The sequence below is a fragment of the Chelonia mydas genome, chromosome 1, assembly GCF_015237465.2.
Source record: "Chelonia mydas isolate rCheMyd1 chromosome 1, rCheMyd1.pri.v2, whole genome shotgun sequence".
Lineage (NCBI taxonomy): Eukaryota > Metazoa > Chordata > Testudines > Cheloniidae > Chelonia > Chelonia mydas.
Genome location: NC_057849.1, coordinates 159,566,009 through 159,584,090, shown reverse-complemented (window position 1 = coordinate 159,584,090; position 18,082 = coordinate 159,566,009). Strand labels below are relative to the sequence as shown.

Sequence of the window (18,082 nt, the reverse complement as noted above, 5' to 3'; positions counted from 1 at the left end):
GTTTACCTAATTTATTTTATTGAGAACTATAATAGTAATAAAATACTGATTTTTAAGAAATGTTATATTTTGATGTAGCTTTTGTAATATCCTTGGTTTCTGTAGTGTCAGTGCATCAGTTTAATACTGAAAGTTGTACTAAGAACTTCATGATAAATGCTTGCTTTAGTACTAAACTTGATGTACAAAGTGTAGGCAAGAATGTGTCACTTTTAGGAGAAAGGAGGGACTCGAGAATCATAGAAATGTAGGGCTGGAAGGGACCTCGAAGTAATCAGTCCAGCTCCTGGTGCTGAGTCAGGTCCAAGTAAACCTAGCCCATCCATGACAAGTTAGTTCTTAAACATCCAGTAATAGGGATTCACAACCTTCCCTATACCAGAGGTTTAACTACCCTTGTAGACAGAAAGTTTTTCATAATATTTAACCTAAACTCCCTTGCTTTAGTTCAAGCCCATTGCATCTTACCCTGCTTTCAGTGGACATGAACAATTGATTTATCCTCTTTATAACAGCCTTTAACATACCTGAAGACTTCTCAAGTCCCCCCCATAATCTTCTTTCCTCAAGAAGACATGTCTAGTTCTTTTAACCTTTCCTTATAGGTTCTAAACCTTTTATCATTTTTTGTTGTTCTCCTCTGGACACTCTCTCTCCAATTTGTCCACATCTTTTCTAAAGTGTAGCACCTAGAATTGGACGCAGTACTCCAGCTGAAGCATCCCCAGTGCCAAGTAGAGTGAGACGGTTACCTCCTGTCTCTTACGTACAACACTGCTGTTTATACAGCCCAAGTTATTAGCGTTTTTCACAACTGTATCACATTGTTGACTGATACTCAGTTTGTGATCCTCTACAACTCCCAGATCTTTTTCTGCAGTACTACTGCCTTGCCATTTATTCCCCACTTTTGTAGTTGTGCATTTGATTTTTCCTTTCTAAGTGTAAGGTACTTTGTACTTGTCTTTATTGAATGTCGTCTTGTGTGATTTCAGACCAATTCTCCAATTTGTTACGGTAATTTTGAATTCTAATCCTGTCCTCCAAAGTGCTTACAAACCCTCCTAGCTTGCTGTCATAATTGTTTTATAAGCATACTGTCCACTCCATTATCCAAGTCATAAATGAAAAATTGAATTGGACCAGACCCAAGACTGACACTTGTAGGACACTACTAGATATGTCCTTCCCATCTGACAGAGGACCACTGATAACTACTCATTGAGTATGGTCTTTCAACCACTTTTGCGCCCACCTTACAGTAATTTCATGTAGACCCCATTTTCCTAGTTAGCTTGCGAGAATGGTCATATGGGACTGTCAAAAGCCTTAATAAAATCAAGTGATATCACATCTACTACTCCCCCCTCCCCCAATCCACGAGGCTAACAACCCTGTCAAAGAAGGAAATTAAGTTGGTTTGACGTGATTAGTTCTTGATAAATCCATGTTGGCGATTACTTATAACTCTGTTGTACTTTAGGTGCTTACAGGTTGATTGTTTAACAATTTGTCCCAGTATCTTTCTAGGTATCAAGGTTAGGCTGACTGGTTTATAATTCTCCAGGACCTTCCTGTTCCCCCTTTTTAAAAATAGGTAATATGTTTGCCCTTCAGCCGTCGGGGACCTTACCCACCCTCCATGTGATCTTGAAGATAATTGTTAATGATTCAGAGATTGCTTCAGCTAGTAACTTAAGTACCCTTAGGATGAATTTCATAAAGCCCTCTGACTAGAATACATCTAACATATCTAAATATTCATTAACTTGTTCTTTCCCTGTGTTGGCTTGTATTCCTACCCCTTGTTAATATTAGTTGTGTTGTATCTGTTAACCTTTTTAGCGAAGACTGACGCAAAATAGGCATCTCAGCCTTCTCTGCCAAGTAGAGGACCTACACTTTCCTTGGTCTTTCTCTTAATGTATTTAAAGAACCTCTTAGCCTTCTATACCTCTCGCTAGGTGTAATTCATTTTGTCTCTTAGCGTTTCTGATTTTCTCCCTATACGCTTGATGAATTGCTGAGTACAAAAGAATACCACAAAGCTCCCACTTTTTTGTAGGATTCTTTTTTGATTTTTCAGGTGATTCAAGAGTTCCTGATGGAGCCATGTTGACCCCTTACTATAGTCCTGTTTCCTGCATATCAGGATAGCTTGAAGTTGTGCCTTTAATGCTGTCTTTTTGAGAAACTGCCAGTTCTCTTTTAGCCCTTAGATTTTCTTCCCGGGGGACGTTACCTACCAGTTCTCATAGTGTGTTTAAAATCCCCCCCCCTTTTTTTTTAAAGTCCGTTGTCCTTATAGAGTCATAGAAATTTAGTGCTGGAAGGGACCTCAGAGTCATCAAGTCCAGCCCTCTATGCTGTGCCAGGACCAAGTAAACCTAGACCATCCCTGACAGGTGTTTGTCCAACTTGTTTTTAAAAGCTTCCAATGATGGGGACTCCATGACCTCCCTTGAAAGGCTATTCCACTGTGTAACTTCCTTTTGTAGTTAGAAAGCTTTTCCTATCTCTCTTGCTGCAGATTAAGCCCATTAGTATTTGTCCTACCTTCAGTGGACATGGAGAACAATTGATCACTGTCCTCTTTATAACAGCACTTAACATAATTGAAGACTCTCAGGTCCGGTCTTCTCTCCCCCCCCCCCCCCCCCCTTTTCTCATGACTAAACATGCCCAGTTTTTTAACGTTTCCTTATAGGTCAGGTTTTCTAAACCTTTTTATCATTTTTTGTTGCTCTCCTGTGGACTCCTCCCAATTTGTCCACATCTTTTCCAAAGTATGGTGCCCAGAATTTGACACATTACTCCAGTTGGGGCCTCACCAGTGCCGAGTAGAGTGGGATAATTACCTCCTGTGTCTTGCATGCAACAGTCCTGTTAATACACCCCAGAATCATATTAACCTTTTTTGTAGCTGCATCACATTGACAACTCAGTTTGTGGTCCACTGTAACCCTAAGATCCTTTTTAGCAGTACTACTACCTAGATAGTTGTGATTTGATTTTTTTCTTCCTAAATGCAGTACTTTGTACTTGTCTTTATTGAATTTCATCTTGTTGAATTCAGATCAGTTCTTCAATTTGTCAAGCTCATTTTGAATTTTAAACCTGTCCTCCAACGTACTTACAACCCCCTCCAGCTTAGTGGTGTCTGCCGATTTTTATAAGCATACCCTCTACTCTATTATCCAAGTCATTAATGAAAATATTGAATAGTACCAGACCTAGGACTGACCCCTTTGGGATCCCAGTAATTATGCCCTCCTAATTTGACAGCAAACTGATAACATTTGGGTACAGTCTTTCAACCAGTTGTGCGCCACCTTACAGTAATTTCATCTAGACCACATTTCCCTGCTTTGCTTATGAGAATGTCATGTGGAACTGTGTCAAAAGCTTTACTGAAATCAAGGTATATCATGTCTACTGTGTTCCTCCATCCACTAGGTCAGTAGTCCAATCAAAGAAGGAAATTAAGTCAGTTTAGCATGATTTGTTCTGGCAAATCCATGCTGACTCTTCCATATAACCCTGTTCTCCTTCAGGTGCTTACAAATTGACTGTTTAATAATTGTTCCAGTATCTCTGCAGGTATTGAAGTTATGCTGACGGGTCTATAATTCTCCAGGTCCTCTTTGGTTTTCCTTTTTTAAAAATAGGTACTACATTTGTCCTTCTCCAGGCTTCTGGGACCTCTCCTGTCCTCCAGGAGTTCTCAGAGATAATTGCTAAGAGCTCTGAGATGGCTTCAGCTGGTAGCTTAAGTACTCTAGCATGAATTTCAGCAGTCCCTGCTGACTTGAAATACATCTAACTTATCTAAATATTTGTTAACCTGTTCTCTTCCTATTTTTGTTTGCATTCCTTCCCACTGGGTGTTGGTATTAATTGTGTTGAGTATCTGGTGGTCATTAACCTTTTTAATGAAGACTGCAACACAATAGGCATTAAGCACCTTAGCTCTGTTGATGTCGTCAGTTATTAGCTCTCATTCTCCGCTAAGTAGAGGACCCACACTTTTCGTAGTCTTTCTCTTGGTCCTAAGGTATTTAAAGAACCTCCTCTTATTCCCTTTTATGTGCCTTGCCAGGTGTAACTCATTTTGTGCCTTGCCCTTTCTGATTTTTGTTTCTACGTACTTACGCTGTTCTTTAGTACTCCTCCTTATCTATTTGACCATGTTTCCGCGTTTTATAGAATTCCTTTTTGATTTTCAGGTCACTAAAGAGCTCCTGATGGAGCCTTTTTGGCCTCTTCCGAAGGAAAGATAGAATAGTTTGCAGTTATGCCTTTAATATTGTCACCTTGAGGGAACTGCCAGCTGTCCTGAACTAATTTTTCCCTTAGATTTTCTTCCCATTGGACTTTACCTATGAGTTCTTGGAGTGTGTTAGTCTGCTTTTTTGCTAACCAGTGGAGTATTTTAAAATGCTGAACATGTATTTGAGGGAGGTGTGAGGTGAAAAATAGAAACAACAACAAATTGCCAAGTTATTAGCTACTGAGTATTCTATAATAGTAATATCTGAAAGAAAAGTGTTATATATTGTTGTCTACATCAAAGATCCTTTGAAGTTGGAATTTTCCCTTACCTTTTTATGTCCTTATTCTGCTGCTTTTGCTCCTTCCTTTCTTTAGAATGATGAAATCAGCATTTCATGGTCACTTTCACCCAAATTGCTTTCTGCCTTCAGATTCACAATCAATTTCTCCCTATTGGTCAGAATCAAGTCGAAAATGATTGTCCCCATAGTTACTTCCTCCACTTTCTGAAACAAAATTTGTCCCTGATACATTTCCAAGAACTTATTGGACATTTTTTGCTTTGCCTGTATTACTTTTCCAACAGATGTCTGGGTTGTTCACGTCTCCCCATTAGTACCAATGTGTTTTTGATATTTGTTTTGTTTTAGAAGCGCCTCATCCACTTCTTCCTTCTGATTTGATGGGCTATAATATACCCATACCATGATGTTACCCTTATTTTTCCCTGGGTTATCTTCACTGAGAAACTTTAAACCTGTCTGCCTCTCACCACCTTCTGGACCTCAGAACAAGCGTATATATTCTTGATGTATAACGCTACATCACCTGCCTGTCCTTCTTGAACAAATTATACCCCTCTATACCAATAGTCCAGTCATAAGATTTATCCCACCAAGCCTTTGTGATAGTTTAGCTTATGTACTAATTATTCCCCATACTCCTTGCATTTGTGTATAGACATCTGAGATGTTGAGCAGATTCCCCCACTGATTTCCCTCTTGTTACTCCTGTGACCCTATTGTAATTTTCCATGTCTTCCTCCGAACATCTAGCCCTCTGTTAACATGGGTTTTTTATGCTTACCTATGAGCTTTTGTCACCTTCCCACTTTGGACCTATTTTAAAGCCTTCCTTTATCCACATTGGATATGTTTTCACCCATGATAGGTACAAAATACAAGACAATTCCATTTTTTTCCCCAAGAGGAACTACATGTCAAAATTTAATTTTGTAACTTCAGCTCAAGTGGCTTGTAAACTTTTCCAACGAACTTGTTGCTAAATTGAATACATTTTGTAAAATCCAAACTATCAATTGTTTTCTCTTTGTAAATAGGAATGTTTCAGTATAAAAGTTGGCATCTTTTTCTAATTTCTATATTAATCTTTTACAGGCAAACAACATGGGTGTTGGTGTAGTTGGGGTTATAGAATGTAACTTCCTAAAACCAACTCATAATAAACAAGATTTTGATTATACCAATGAATACAGGTGAATATATATGTATTTTATCTAGACATATTATAAAATGGGTTTACGGTAGGTGCACTAAATACTTTTCATAGCATGCTATTTTCTTAGCTATAAAATGTTAGTTTTTTTCCCCTAAGTATTGCATAAGTACTTTGTAATCTGAAATTGTCATGAAATACTACCACCACTTTGGACAGTAATAGCTACCAAATTGAAAACAAAGGTAGTTAATTCTGTTTTAAAAAGTTACTTTATCTTTCAAACACCTACATGCTTTTCTATTTAAATGCATCTTTCTATGGATAGAGTTAACTGGCTGAAAAGCTGAATTCATATGCTAACCAGTGGAGTATTTAAAATGCTGAATGTGTATTTGAGGGAAAAGTGAGGTGGGAAATAGAAACAACAAATAATTGCCAAGTTAATTGTGTGTTCTTTAATACTAATATCTGCAACAAAAGTTTTATATATTGTCATCTACATCTGAAGATACTTTGGAGTTGCTATTTTTCCTTGTTTTTTACATGCAAAGATAATTAAGTAATTGGCTTACTGGAGAGTGTATTTAAGGAGTCTCAAAATTAATGCTCTAGTTAAAGCTGTAAATTAGTAATTTGTCCTTTTTTAATAATAAAAGTTAAAATTCTGAGATACAGCTTTCCTGTTTCTCTGGTAGGCTGAGCAATATCAATCACCTGTAACCGAAGGAATTGGATATGTCATGAGACTGGAAATTCTGTTAAATCTTAGATTTGGCAGATGAACTATAAAGTAAGCAGCTCAGATTTCTCAGCCGCATAGGGTTGTGGTAACTAACTGGGATTTGGAGCTGCTCTGTAATAGTTTATGAATAGTGCATGTTGACCTGATTGGGATGTTCTGTATGAATACAGTGGTTTAGTATAATGTGGGGGTGGATGGAGAACAAGCAGGAAGGGAAAGAATGGCTCAAGATAAGCCACTTGTTTCGTAACTAGTCAAGTGTTTGACAATTCCAGGACAGAAAAAGGCTTTTGATTAATGGGATCTAAACTCAAAAAGAACACTCTTTCAAGATTTCAGAGTAACAGCCGTGTTAGTCTGTATTCGCAAAAAGAAAAGGAGGACTTGTGGCACCTTAGAGACTAACCAATTTATTTGAGCATGAGCTTTCGTGAGCTACAGCATCCGATGAAGTGAGCTGTAGCTCACGAAAGCTCATGCTCAAATAAATTGGTTAGTCTCTAAGGTGCCACAAGTCCTCCTTTTCTTTTTACTCTTTCAAGAGGGAAGATAGCTGTTTAGGAGAACCAGACTAAAACCCCGGATCCTTCTGAGGGTATCTGAAGAAGTTAGGCCTGCTTAGGTTACTTTAAGGGAAGAAATACAGGTACCTGAACTCACTTGGACCTGTTAAGTACAACTGATCCACAGTATACTGTAGCCCAGGGCCTGGTCTCAAGAATGGGAGAATTGCAGAATCCCACCTGTTGACAAAAAGTAGACAATCGTTTGATTATACTCATGATTTGTTCTTAAATGTTCAAGATACCAAATAACCAAACTTACCCAAATTTATTGTTTAAACACAAAGCCGTATGGGAAGGAGACATATGTGCCTTCTTTCTGGGAAGCAATTCTTACACAGAAAATGTGCTTCTAAGATAGCTTATCACAGGAGCAGGCAACTTTTTGGCCTGAGGGCCGCATCGGGTTTCGAAAATTGTATGGAGGGCTGGTTAGGGGAGGGGGGCGTGGCGCAGACCCCACTCCCTATCCGTGTCCCCCTTCTCCCCCCCCCCCCCCAGCTTCTCATCCCCTGACAGCGCACCTCCCTGTTCCCTGATGGCGCACTCCTCCCCCTTCCCCCGACTCCTGCCCCATCCAACCACCCCTTCTCTCTATCTCCTGACCGCCCACGGAACCCCTGCCCCCATTCAACCACCCTGTTCCCTGCCCTCTAACCACCCCGACCCCATCTACCCCCCTGGCCACCCTCCTGAACTCCCCTGCCCTCTGTCCAACCCGCCCTGCTCCCTACCCCCTTACCGCGCAGCACAGAGCACCAGGTCAGGCTGGGCTCTGCATCCATTCTGCCCTAGGAGCTCACTGTGCCAGCAGTGTAGTAAGCTGAGGCTGTGGGGGAGGGGGAACAGCGAGAGAGGGGCCGGAGGCGAGTCTCCCAGGCCAGGGGCTTAGGGTCTGGGCAGGAGGGTCCAGCAGGCCGGATGTGGCCCGCGGGCCATAATTTGCCCACCTCTGGCTTATCAGATAATACTTGTAGTATGATTTTACAAGTTACAAAGCTTTTTACACATCACTAAAATCCAATCCATTGGTTTGTAACAGTTCTTTAATTTGTTTTGTTCTATTATTTTCTTATTTCTGATTTGGCTAGTACTTTCCAACCCCAGTTGAGTGTAGAGGTGCATCCCAATCTGTGCTAGGACCCACCACTCTTTGTATTTTAGCTTAACAGGCTTCCTATTTTCTAATGGCAAGGCTGACTACAGCTTTGCAAAATGTTGTGCTTTTGTGAACAGAATTGTGGGGAGAGCATGACGTATTCAGTTTACATATACAAAAAATGTTGGGAAGTTATGTTAACAAACTGTGTGGATAATACCTGTTAATGGGATGTATGCAATCTCTAATATATAATATAGACAAACTATATATAATATAGAGGAACACACCATAAGATAAGTAAAGGGACAAGGCCTAACACATGAGGGGGTTGCATTCAGAGAGACCAGACTGGGAACAGAGATTCGGGTAACCCTTATGTACAATGACAGTAGCTTTCTCAACTTTTATCTAAAATTGTGCTTATTGTATTTATTAAACAGTGGGGGTGTATATATATTTTCTCTCATTTGAAGAGAGTGTGGGAGACTTCAGAAATAATTCAGTTAACTGAGGTGAATGGTAAATATTTAGTGAAAAATATTGAAATGTAATACACTAGTACAATTTTATATGAACATTAGTGATATCTTACCCGCCCTTCCCCCACCACCACCACCTTTCCAAAAACACCTAGCTTTTGTGCATCTGCTCCCATCACCCTATGAAGTCTGCTTTCCTTGTCCTCCCTTAGGCTTCAACCCTGCAACTGAATATGCTCCTGAAAACTTGTCTGCTTGTAGGAGCTCTGTTGATTTTGGTTATGATGTCAACTCTGTTCCTCCTTTACTGCCTCTTTCTTGTATACCCATAATTGTTCCCACTAGTCTCGTCTGTATTTCCCATTAGACAAGTATTTTCATTTTTACAGATCATGTTTGGTCTTGTAGAATCCTTTGTTCATTTGGTCCAAAACCATCCTACTTAATTCATGTACTATAACTTTTGCTCCGCCTTGCTTATTTCCATGTCTTTGCCTCTTCAATTCACTGGCTTCTTATACATTTTGCTATGCTACTTACTCCTGCCTTCCAGTTTGCTTGCTTCCTTCATGTTATGATTCGCTTTTTTTGTGGCTGTCTACATTTGTGTTCTTTCTAGACCCCTCTTTGGAACATTCATTTGCTCTTTGTTTTTCTGACTTAAAATCTTTAAATCCAATCTCAAAACTTCTCTTCCTCTTCTAAGTTTGTTGTGATCTTGCTGAGGACTTTTGCATGTCTGACTTAATGACTATCCAAGACTATCGAATAACAGGCTCAATTGGAATTGATGTTCAATCAGAGATTAATAGAGCACTCTACAGAAAGAATAGATAATTACTACCCTAGGTGTTAGGTAAAGATCTGACGCTGTGTCTCTTCTTCACTGTTACAGGTGGGGAATGAAACTGTGCATCCCACCAAAGTTCCAAAACTTCTATTATATAGGGATTTTAGCCCATGACCCTTCTTTGCCAAAAATACCCTCCCAGAACTATGTTCTGATGTCATTTCTTATGTTCTGATGGGATTTCCTTTAATATCTGTACATTCTTAGTTTTCCTGATTTATGTGAAGGCATAATTTTTTACAGCTGAGGACCAACATTTTTCAAGATAATATCTCTCAGGGAGTTGTTCTTCCCCCATAAGCATTCTTCCTTGTTGATTCCCCAATAGGAAACATCTGCTGTAACAATCATCCCTCATCAATCCATTTTATATGTAATGCTTATGTAAGCATTATATTGTAACATTTTTTTTAAAGGAATGGTTTCCATGAATATTTGGAGTTTTATTGACATGGAAGCACCACAGATTATTAGATACATCCTAGTGCATACAATTAATGAATAGGGTTACTTATAGGTCAAGGACCAGTATTCAGGGCCTTAGAATTCCACATACTCTTTATTCTTTAGAATCTTTGTTAATATCATAGTTAATATGTAAATGAATCAATATACAAAAAAGAAAAGGACTAAAAGGGCTAATATTCATGAACAAGTATTAATAGGACTACCAAATGGACTACTTAAATTATTTTTAATAGTTGTATTGCCTAATCTTTCACCATTCTTTCGAATCAAAGGCTATTTTGTTCAACTGCTGCTATTTCTGCTTGTCTACGCTACTGTGCGGGGTCGATCTAAGATACGCTACTTCAGCTATGTGAATAGTGTAGCTGAAGTCGACCTTCTTAGATTTACTTACCGCGGTGTCTTCAGTGCGGTAAGTCGACAGCTGATGCTCTCCCATCAGCTCCACTTGCGCTCCTCGTTCTGGTGGAGTACCGGAGTTGACGAGAGAGCACTCAGCGGTCGATTATCGCATCTATACTAGACGCGATAAATTGACCTCCGCTGGAACCATCGCAGCCTACCGATCCGGCAGGTAGTGTAGACAAGCCCTAAGTTATTGACACGTAAGACTTCACACAAGTCTAGCACTTTAGTTTAAAACTAAGGGTTTTTTTATTTGAATAACTTTCTGCTATAATCACACTAACTTTTCTATGCAATCTGTAAATGTTTGCCTGGCTAATAAATATTTTACAAAATGTTTCTCATGAGGCACTATTTCTTTGCTAGACTTACAATAGCAGCACTGGGAGAAAAACTTAATGATTACTGGAATGAAATGAAAGCAAAGAAAAATGAAGAATATCCTCTAGATTTGCCAGTAGAGGATTTACAGTAAGTAAGATGCCTCTAAAGCTGTAATGTAAAGGCCTCAATACTAAAATACATGCATGTTAGTTTCTCTTTTCTCTACTCCTACATGATATTGCGCAGGAGTGTGGGGGGGAAACATTTTCATATGAATGTTTTAATGTTTCTGTACAGAAAACGACCTGATCAGACATGGGTTCAATGTGATTCATGTCTGAAGTGGCGGAAGCTTCCAGATGGAATAGATCGCTTGCCAGAGAAGTGGTACTGTTCGTTGAATCCTGATCCACAATTCAGGTAAAGTGGGATCTGGAGGAATATCGAGATGCTATTGCATGTTTTACTTTTCTCAGTTAATTAGAGCACCATTTGTCTCACTATTAATCAGGAATTGCAGTGTACCAGAAGAACCTGAAGATGATGACCTAATACATCCGACATATGAGAAAACTTGTAAGAAAAAGTGAGTACCAAAGACTAGTGTAAAAAGATGTACCTATTATAGAATAGAAATATGAGAAGTAAAACACCTTTAAGTTTTTAATTTACCCACTGTTTTGGGGATATTACTAAGTTACAGCATGGTTTGTGTCCTAAAAGAGCAGACCAAACCATTGTAAGGGTACAGTATTACAAATGTCATGTTATATTTTTATATTATATATCTCCTTTTAGCATGGACTGATACAGAAATTCTCAAATTGTTCTGTGGACCACTAGTGTCATTTTTGTTTGACTGCTGATCACATGATGCTCTTTCTCCTCCTTTCCAGTTGCTAAATTGACAGCTAAATATGTATTAATGTAAATACTCTCGTAAGTTAATATCATTAGAGCAATTGCTGGCATTGGCTCAGGGATGTTGCATAATTCGTAATTGGGGGGTGGGAATGGTGGTCCACACAATGCATGGGAAGATGACACTCTAAGGTGTAATGCAGGCTACATAAACTGAGGATCCCTGGTCTACCCTACACATGCAGTTGGGTGTAACCAACTGCCCCAACACAGTAGTAATTTTGAGCATGAACAGGACCTTAATTGACAGTTCAGGAAGGCTACTGTTTTTGAGTACAGATGAAAAGGGTTAGCTTAAAAGGGATTATTTACAGTGGTCAAATCTGACAAGTAATTGAGGTTATGCTAATTTTAACTCCTAACAGCCTTCATGCTTAAATTATATTCAGTAATTCAGAATGTTAGTGAAAACCATTGTCCATTCTTTTCATCTTTGAAAGGTGAAGAGTATTGTATTTGTTTTAAGCTAGAAATTGATTTTTACAGTGAATTATATTTTGATTTAAACTTTTTCTTCCCCTAACGTATAAAGAGACAGGGAAAAACTAAGGAGGCGACTGGAGTACAGCCAACAGGTAACTGTCTCTCTTAATCTTGATTTGCTCTTGAATTTGGTAGTTTTGGCTGTAAATGCACCTGAATGATGATTTCCCAGATGTAATTCATTCAAGAATATACATACAGTATATTGCACTGTAGCTACTAATGTGCATTTAGCGAAAGCTGTAAATTCAAAACTCTGCACACTTCAGAAGGTCAGGGGATATTTTTTTTTCCATCTGAGTGTCAGGGGGTTTTGTTTGAGAGGAAATAAAGGAGATTACTCAAACTACTTTGTAATACATTTAAATATTTTTACATGAACATTCTGAAAGGGGCTTCAAACATAATTTACACAACACTATATTTTTAAATACGCATTTTGTTTTACTTGTACTTTTTTTAAAGGCAGTGAGCCCACTGCTCTTATTTAGAAGATGTGTAAACAAATATACACACTTCTCATGTTTAATGTTTTTATATACGCAAGTGCACACACACTATATCTGATCACATTATGCTTGTTTAAGAAGCCATATACTTTTTGACTATTTGATCAAATTAAGGTATTTAAAACAGCATTGAGAGGCTCTATGTTGTGTGTCTTCTAGGTTCAACTTGCTTAATTTACAAGTAAGAATTTTTTTAAAATTGTCAGTCCTGCAAATTCAACCTCAGATCTGTATTATTGCTCGCAATAAAGGTTCCACTGGCCAAAGTCTGCCTTCCATTCTGCACAGACAACCTTATCTTTAGTGAAAACAACAAGGAGTCCAGTGGCACCTTAAAGACTAACAGATTTATTTGAGCATAAGCTTTCGTGGGTAAAAACCCCATTACTTCAGATGTATGGAGTGAAAATTACAGATGCAGGCATAATTATACTGACACATGAAGAGAAGGGAGTTACCTCACAAGTGGAGAACCAGTGTTGACAGGGCCAATTTGATCAGGGTGGATGTAGTCCACTCTCAATAATAGATGAGGAGGTGTCAATTCCAGGAGAGGCAAAGCTGCTTTTGTAATGGGCCAGCCACTTGTTTTTGTGGATACAGACTAACACAGCTACCCCCTGATACTTATCTTTAGTGGGAGTTTTACCTATAAAAGCTATTTGCAGAATTTGTCCTTTTATTTCAAACTTAGTTAATGTTTCAGTTGATTCATTAGATTGGAAAAAAAAATACAGGCTCTCTGGCATAACTATATTAACACTGTAGTGCTAACAAATAAAAAGTGTAAACATTTGAGAACCTGGTCCCATATATATATATTCCAGATCATCTTTTTACTTTAATGACCAAATTTAGTGTGCAAGAACACTGTTAGTATGCATATTTTATGATGTGCATAAAATAGTGTGCATGTCTCCCTTTGCTCCCCATGTACCAAATTTTCCAATACATTTAGTAAGAAGATACCGTTTTCATAGTTATGTTTTGGGAGCAGAATTCAAAGTTCGGTGATTAATTATCGAAGTATTAAAATGTACTTTCCAAAGTAATTAAACCAACGTAAATAGAACTATTTAAATATTGAAATTACTAGAGAATATATAAAAGCAAAGCTTTCTTGAAGAAAAAAGTTTATAAAAATCTGCAGGTAAAATTAAAAATATGCTCTAATAGGTAGATCATAGTATTGTAGAACTGAAATGTACCTTGAGAGGTCTTTTAGTCTAGTCCTCTGCACTCAAGGTAGGATTAAGTATTATCTAGACCAGTGGTTCTCAACCTGTGGCCTGTGGGCCGCAAGTGGCCCACAATCAGCACACAGCTGCAGCCTACGTTACATCCTCAGGGCCATACAGGGGGTGTGTGTGTGTGTGTGTGTGTGTATATAATATATCTAGTGTGGATGTGCCTCACATAACACACAGCGAGCCACATATTTGGCCCACAATGGTAAATAGGTTGAGAACCACTGATCTAGACTATCCCTGACAGGTGTTTGTCTAATCTGCTCTTAAAAATTTCCAATGACAGAGATTCCACAACCTCCTTAGGCAATTTATTCCAGTGCTTAATTATCCTGACAATAAGTTTTTCTTAATGTCCAATCTAATGTGCCCTTGCTGCAATTTAAGCTGCTTCTCCTCAGAAGTTAAAGAGAGCAATTTTTCTCCCTCCTCCTTGTAACCATCTCTTTTGTAATTGAAAATTGTTATCGCTCTTCTCTCTCTCTCTCCCCCCCACCCCCGGTCTTCTCTTCTCTTTAGACTAAACAAACCCAATTTTTTCAATGTTCAGTCTATAGGTCATGTTTTCTAAACCTTTAATCGTTTTTGTTGCTCTCATAGACTTTAAGGTCAGAAAGGACCATCATGATCATCTAGTCCATGGATCTCCAAACTCAAATCACCACAAGGGCCACATGAGGACTAGTACATTAGCCCGAGGGCTGCATCACTGACACCCCTCCCCCTGCTGCCCCAGCCCCCCGCTCCACCACTTCCATGAGGCCCTGCCCTGCTTCTTCCCACCTCTTCCCTGCCCCTATTCCAACCCCTTCCCCAAATCTCCGCCTCCTCCCCTGGGCGTGTGGGTCCCCGCTCCTCTCCCCTCCCTCCTGGAAAGTGCTAATAGCTGCCAAACAGCTGTTTGGTGGCGGGAAGCACCTGGAGGTAGGCAGAGGAGCGGGGATGTGGTGCGCTGGGGGGGAGGGGAGGCGGCGGGGGAGGGGAGCTTGGCGGCTGCAGGAAATAACTCGGCGGGGGGGGGAGCCGCAGGGAGCTTGGCGGGCCGCAGCAAATAACTCTGCGGGCTGCGTGTTTGAGACCCCTGATCTACTCTGACCTCCTATACATTGCCAACCACAGAACCTGCCCCACCCACCTGGGAAAGAATTATCTGTAGTAACTCAGAGCCCTCCCCATCGCTGGCTGTTGGAGAGATTTGCTGCTGGCAGTCGTAGATAAGTTACATGCTATTGTAGGCAGTCTCATCATACCATCCCCTCTATAAACTTATCAAGCTCAATCTTCAAACCAGTTATATTTTTTTGCCCCCACTGCTCCCCTAGGAAGGCTATTCCAGAACTTCAGTTCCCTGATGATTAGAAACCTTCGTCTAATTTCAAGCCTGAAATTGCTGATGGCCAGTTTATATCCTCTTCTCTCCTCTGGGCTTTCTCCAGTTCGTCCACATCTTTCCTGAAATATGGTGCCCAGAACTGGACAAAATGCTCTAGTTGAAGCCTTATCGGCATGGAGTAGAGTGGAAGAATTACTTTGTGTCTTGCTTACAACACTCCTGCCAATACATCCGAGAATGGTGATGGGTTTTTTTGCAACACTTCGGACTCTCATTTAGCTTGTGATCCACTATAACCCCCAGATCCCTTTCTGCAGTACTCCCTTCCTACTCAGTCATTTCCCATTGTGTGTATGTGTGTAATTGATTGTTCCTTCCTAAGTGGAGTACTTTGCATTTGTCCAATTTCATTCTGTTTACTTCAGGCCATTTCTCCAGTATGTACAGATCATTTTGAATTTTAATCCTGTCCTCCAAGGCACTTGCAGTGCCTCCCAGCTTATCATCCGTAAACTTTGTAAGTGTATTCTCTCTGCCATTATCTAAATCATTGGTGAAGATATTGAACAGAACCAAACCCAGAACTGATCCCTGCAGAACCCCACTAGATATGCCTTTCCAGCTTGATTGTGAGCCGCTAATAACTACTCCCTGGGAATGGTTTTCCATCCAATTATGCACCTTTCTAGTATTCTGGTTCCTGTGATGGGTTGGATCACAGAAACCCCCTTGGGACTGCCAACTGATGTGCCAAGACTACTTCTGCCCCTGCTTTCCTGCCCTGACAGCTTGGGACTTCAGTGCCCTGCCTGGTTTGAGCCAGACCCGCTAGCCTGCTGCAAACCCAGACCCAGGTCTGAACCACATCCCCTAACAGCTGCAGGCTTAATTGAAAGCAGCTTAAGAAGTCTTTCTGTCTTTAACACTCAGATGCCCAACTCCCAATGGAGTCAAACCCCAAATAAAGCCTTTTACCCTGTATAAAGCTTATACAGGATAAACTCATAAATTGTTCGCCCTCTATAACACAGAGAGATGCACAGCTGTTTGCCCCCCCTCCCCCCCCCCCCATTTTAATACACACTCTGGGTTAATTTAATATTTAAAAAATAATTTTATTAAATACAGAAAGTAGGATTTAAGTGGTTCCAAGTAGTAACAGACAGAACAAAGTGAATTACCAAATAAAATAAACCCACAAGTCTATGCTTAATACAGTAAGAAAACTGAATACAGATAAAACCTCACCCTCAGAGGAGTTCCAGTAAGCTTCTTTTTACAAACTAGTCTCCTTCTAGTCTGGGTCCAGCAATCACTCTCACCCTGTATGGTTACTGTCCTTCGTTCCAGTTTCTTTCCGGTAGCCTCTCCACCCCCAAAGGATATCTCTTGAGTCAGCTGAAGACAAAATGGAGGGGTCTCCCAGGGGTTTCTCTTGTGGGTGGATACCCCTCCCTCCCCCTGTGTAGAATCCCAGCTACAAGATGGAGTTTTGGAGTCACATGGGCAAGTCACATGTCCATGCATGACTCAGAACTTACACCGTAGCAGCCATAATTCACATGCTACCTTGAATGTCCTCATGTAGACTTCTGATGTGAATTGGAGCCTTCCAAGATCCATTGACAGTTAAGTGCTTCTTGATTGGGCACTTAACTTGCAAATTCCTTTCTAAAGAAGCTGACCAAATGCTTTACTAAGGCTACTAAAAAATCAAGCAAGTACACAGCCAATATTCATAACTTTGAATACAAAAATGATACATGCATACAAATAGGATGAATAGATTCAGTAGATCATAACCTTTAGAGAGATGTTACATGGCATATGTAGCATAAAGCATATTCCAGTTATGTCACACATTCATAAGCATATTTCCATTAAGTCTTATGGGGTGCACCGTCAGTTCCCTTTTGCATTCAATAAAAAACTTACTTTAGTCAGACATAGGCCTGGTCTTGACCTAAAATTTAGGTCATCCTAGCTATGCTGTTCAGGGGGAATGAAATTTTCACACCCCTGAGACATACAGTTAAGCTAACCCTAAGCCCCAGTGTAGATACCGCTGGGTCTACAGAACTATTCTTTCGTCAACCTAGCTACCGCCTGTCAAAGTGGTAGATTTACTACAGTGATAGAAAAACTCTTGTTGCTGTAAAATGTCTACACTACAGTGGCAGTGCTGCTGCTGTAGTGCTTGTAGTGTAGACACACCTGAGTAGCTCTGTTTAGAAATGAGGTGTCCAGTCTTGAGGCTTATATTTTTCTTGTTATTATTGTCACTTACATCTCAACTAAGCTAATTTACAATATTTTTTTTTTTTGAGGATTTACTAGCTATAAAACTAGGTGCAGCCTGCCATTCGAAAAAAACACCATGTGCCCCAGTGACAAAAAGCTTATATGCTGGGAGAAAATTGCAGTGGTAGAAAGCATCAGCCTGCTATTCATGATTGAAGTAAGAAGAAAGGGGGCCAATGCAGCCCCAAAAGTGAGTGGTGCTATAGGAGAAGTGATGTCCACTGTGACATATATGGCAATTTCCTGCAGTACCCTGGAAAAACATTATTGGATTAAGTTTAGCCTTACTGTATTAAGTTTATATATCATTGTGGGCCAGCGATTGTATGTAATTCCATGGGGATAGGGGGACTAGAGCCCTCCAGGAGCTAAGAGGGGGTGATTAGGTAAATTAGCTCACTCAGGTTTCAACACACCTCTCGAAAGGTACCACCACCTGCACAAGCTTGAATATATTGGTTCAAACTGGATTCTCTGGAGACCTGCAAACAAAGAAAGGTCTTCTGTACTTCTTCAGTTTAAACCGATGCAGGGCCACCTTTCTGATCCAACAAATGGACAGGACCTCCTGTCCAAGGGGAGACGCAGTCCTTCCTGAGAATGGCTGGATCTGGAAGGACTTGAC

At 40.0% G+C, this 18,082-nt stretch overlaps 1 protein-coding gene and 1 long non-coding RNA gene across 4 annotated transcripts in view; one reads left to right on the top strand and one right to left on the bottom strand.

Moving 5' to 3' along the window:
- LOC114021373 overlaps positions 1–18,082 on the bottom strand; it is a 58,717-nt gene that overhangs the window by 22,828 nt on the left and 17,807 nt on the right. For all 3 annotated transcript variants that reach the window (XR_005226143.2, XR_006287951.1, XR_005226142.2), the window contains exons 3-4: positions 7,123–7,215; positions 4,602–4,722 (exon numbers count right to left, since the gene is read on the bottom strand). This is a non-coding gene — a long non-coding RNA (uncharacterized LOC114021373). The remainder of the gene's footprint in view (positions 1–4,601; positions 4,723–7,122; positions 7,216–18,082) is intronic.
- Positions 1–18,082, top strand: part of MORC3 (MORC family CW-type zinc finger 3) — a 54,963-nt gene that overhangs the window by 23,340 nt on the left and 13,541 nt on the right. The window contains exons 9-13 of the mRNA XM_037904252.2: positions 5,670–5,767; positions 10,706–10,810; positions 10,961–11,083; positions 11,175–11,249; positions 12,117–12,159. Coding sequence (XP_037760180.1) covers positions 5,670–5,767; positions 10,706–10,810; positions 10,961–11,083; positions 11,175–11,249; positions 12,117–12,159 — 444 coding nt within the window. The remainder of the gene's footprint in view (positions 1–5,669; positions 5,768–10,705; positions 10,811–10,960; positions 11,084–11,174; positions 11,250–12,116; positions 12,160–18,082) is intronic.